The 2,342-nt window shown below is 41.5% G+C and overlaps 2 protein-coding genes across 2 annotated transcripts in view; one reads left to right on the top strand and one right to left on the bottom strand.

Moving 5' to 3' along the window:
* Nucleotides 1-2,342, top strand: part of F13B (coagulation factor XIII B chain) — a 48,817-nt gene that overhangs the window by 27,920 nt on the left and 18,555 nt on the right. The gene's annotated exons all lie outside the window — the stretch shown is intronic.
* Nucleotides 1-2,342, bottom strand: part of LOC109380457 (complement factor H-related protein 4-like) — a 22,264-nt gene that overhangs the window by 13,332 nt on the left and 6,590 nt on the right. Inside the window, exon 5 of the mRNA XM_019638021.1 lies at nt 1,856-2,038. Coding sequence (XP_019493566.1) covers nt 1,856-2,038 — 183 coding nt within the window. The remainder of the gene's footprint in view (nt 1-1,855; nt 2,039-2,342) is intronic.

Here is a 2,342-nt window from a genome sequence, read left to right as displayed (position 1 = left end):
AGCTCAACCTGGAGCTGGGCTGCTGTGAGTCGCCGGCGACGCCGTAGGCTGCAGCCCCTGTGGCAGTGGGTTGCCATGGGCTATCGTGTGTAGCCAGCAGCCAGCGTGAGCGGCCAGCAGCCGCCGAGGGAGGCCCTCCTGAAGCCAGTGACTGATCTGCCTCACCCGGGAGGAGCACAATGATGGTGCCAACTTGGGCCAGTGAAGCAACATCGTCTACAACTAGACTGAAGAACAAAAAGGCAGCAACTTGTCTGTTCCCCTTCCCCCAATTCCCCAATAAAAATCTTTTTAAAAAAATGTTTTTTTTTAGAAAAAATCAAGATTTAAAATACTCAGAATCTCTTCTAAGAAATTACTGGAAATCTGTGTGTCTAATTGATCTGGAATCCTCCAGCTTGCTAGAGCTCTCCTAGCAATGGGTGCTTTCCTGAGTTTTGCTTTAAAGATTCTGAGGCTAGATCTTATGTGTTCTCACCACAAGAAAAAAAAAAAGTTAAGTATGTGAAGTGACAGACATCGTGATTAGCTTGATTGTGGTAATCATTTCGCAATGTATACACATATCAAAATACCAAGCTGTATACATTAAACATATGCAATTCCTATTGGTAAATTAACCCAATTAAAGCTGAAAGAATCAAATGTCAAAAAATAAAAGTATGAGTAGAATTGAAATAGAAAATTTCAATGTATGTAGTTAAAAGGTGGCTGACTAAAGAAATTTTCCGAATTGATAAATACCAGGCAGGAAGAGTGGAGAAACAGAAAAGTTCCAGCCATAAACAATGAGGAAACTGAAGTAAATATGTGAAAATAACCTTGTGAACCTTGAGGAAACACTCAGGGCCTAACAAAAATTCTGGACAGATAGAGGCAAATGTGAGCTCTGTCTGCAATGTGACTTTGTTTGGGGGGGAGTTCCCAGACTACACACCGGAAGTGAAAATCCTTTCATACCAGGGTATGTCAATCATACTGAATAAAATACACCAAAGTCAGTGACCTCACAGTCGTGGACATCACTAGAAGTTGAACTTCAAGAATCCGAGGAGAACAGTATGCAATGAAACATAGAGCTCAACAGATCTGCACAGAAATCACTGGATTCTTATGGCATTTGTCTTTCTCTGACTGACTTATTTCACTTAGCATAATNAGATAAATATTCACTTTTCCATGTTGGAGGATGAGGGGACCATCCAAAGAGGTAGCACTGAGATGCGTCTGGTCCAACAATTTGAATCTGTGAGATGGGAACCTGGCTCAGCACAGCGCGATCTGCTCTGTCTGGAAGCGCTTCTCTGTCCCGCTAACGGGGTGTCTGTGTAGGTTTTCTAGAGGAAATGAGTTTCCAGAAGAGCACCCAGCCTTCAGTATCAAACATATGAATTGCACAGGTGACATTATTCCAGCATATCAATTACACAGGTGACATTATTCCTGCATGTGGCCCTGTGAACCCATGCCTTCCCTGCAAAACATAACTTTTATGTCTAGGAACAAACACTCTGATATAAAAGTCCAATCTCCTAAAAACAGGGACAGCAGGCAAAAGGTCTCAGCTAAAAATAAATGAGTTTACACCGAAAGCCAAAAAAGGCTCCTAACTAGTTTCTAAGTCACAGGGTGCTCTACAGTGGAAAGAGCTTAAACTGAAAGATGGACTGACTTTCTATCCTACTAGCAATTAACCTTAACAGGGAAAAAACATACATATACCTTCTCAACATTCTGTATCTCCTCAAATGGAACCACCTCAGCCCATTCCCCCAGTCCCCTAAAGAATTCATATCAAGGAAACTTCTGTAGAGCCGTCACCAGGATAATAAACAAAACATCGTGAATGACTTACTAATGCACGTGGGCTGAGCGGACCATCCATGTTGCTGACATGTAATCAACCCTGTGGTTTCACCATCTGCTGTCACATATCCTTGTTTGCACTTATATTGTACTTGTTTATATAAGGGATATGTAGGCTCAGATTCAGAAACAAATCCATTTGGAATTTCTAGGTCTGATGTTGAACATGTTTCTAAAATGAAGGGAGCATGAGGAAAAAATAAGCTTGTATTCAATAAACATTTTCACAAGGACTCTAACAACATAATATAAAAAATGAGGAGTCATTTGTAAATGGAAACTTGAAAAACCTAATCATCCAAGGTCTTGTGTCAGAGAACATAAGCTATGATTTTCAAAAGGTATTAAATCAAGATACTTTATTAAAAATTGTGGTTTTTTAGGGCCGGCTGAGTGGCACGTTGGCTAGAGCTGACTTGGGACCCCAGAGGGCCCTGGTTCGGATCCCACATATGAGGGCCAGTGACACTGCCCTC

The sequence above is a fragment of the Hipposideros armiger genome, unplaced genomic scaffold (genome assembly GCF_001890085.2).
Source record: "Hipposideros armiger isolate ML-2016 unplaced genomic scaffold, ASM189008v1 scaffold_37, whole genome shotgun sequence".
Taxonomy (NCBI): Eukaryota; Metazoa; Chordata; class Mammalia; order Chiroptera; family Hipposideridae; genus Hipposideros; species Hipposideros armiger.
The sequence above is the reverse complement of the archived record's forward strand: the minus strand, read 5'-3'. Positions and strand labels throughout refer to the sequence as shown.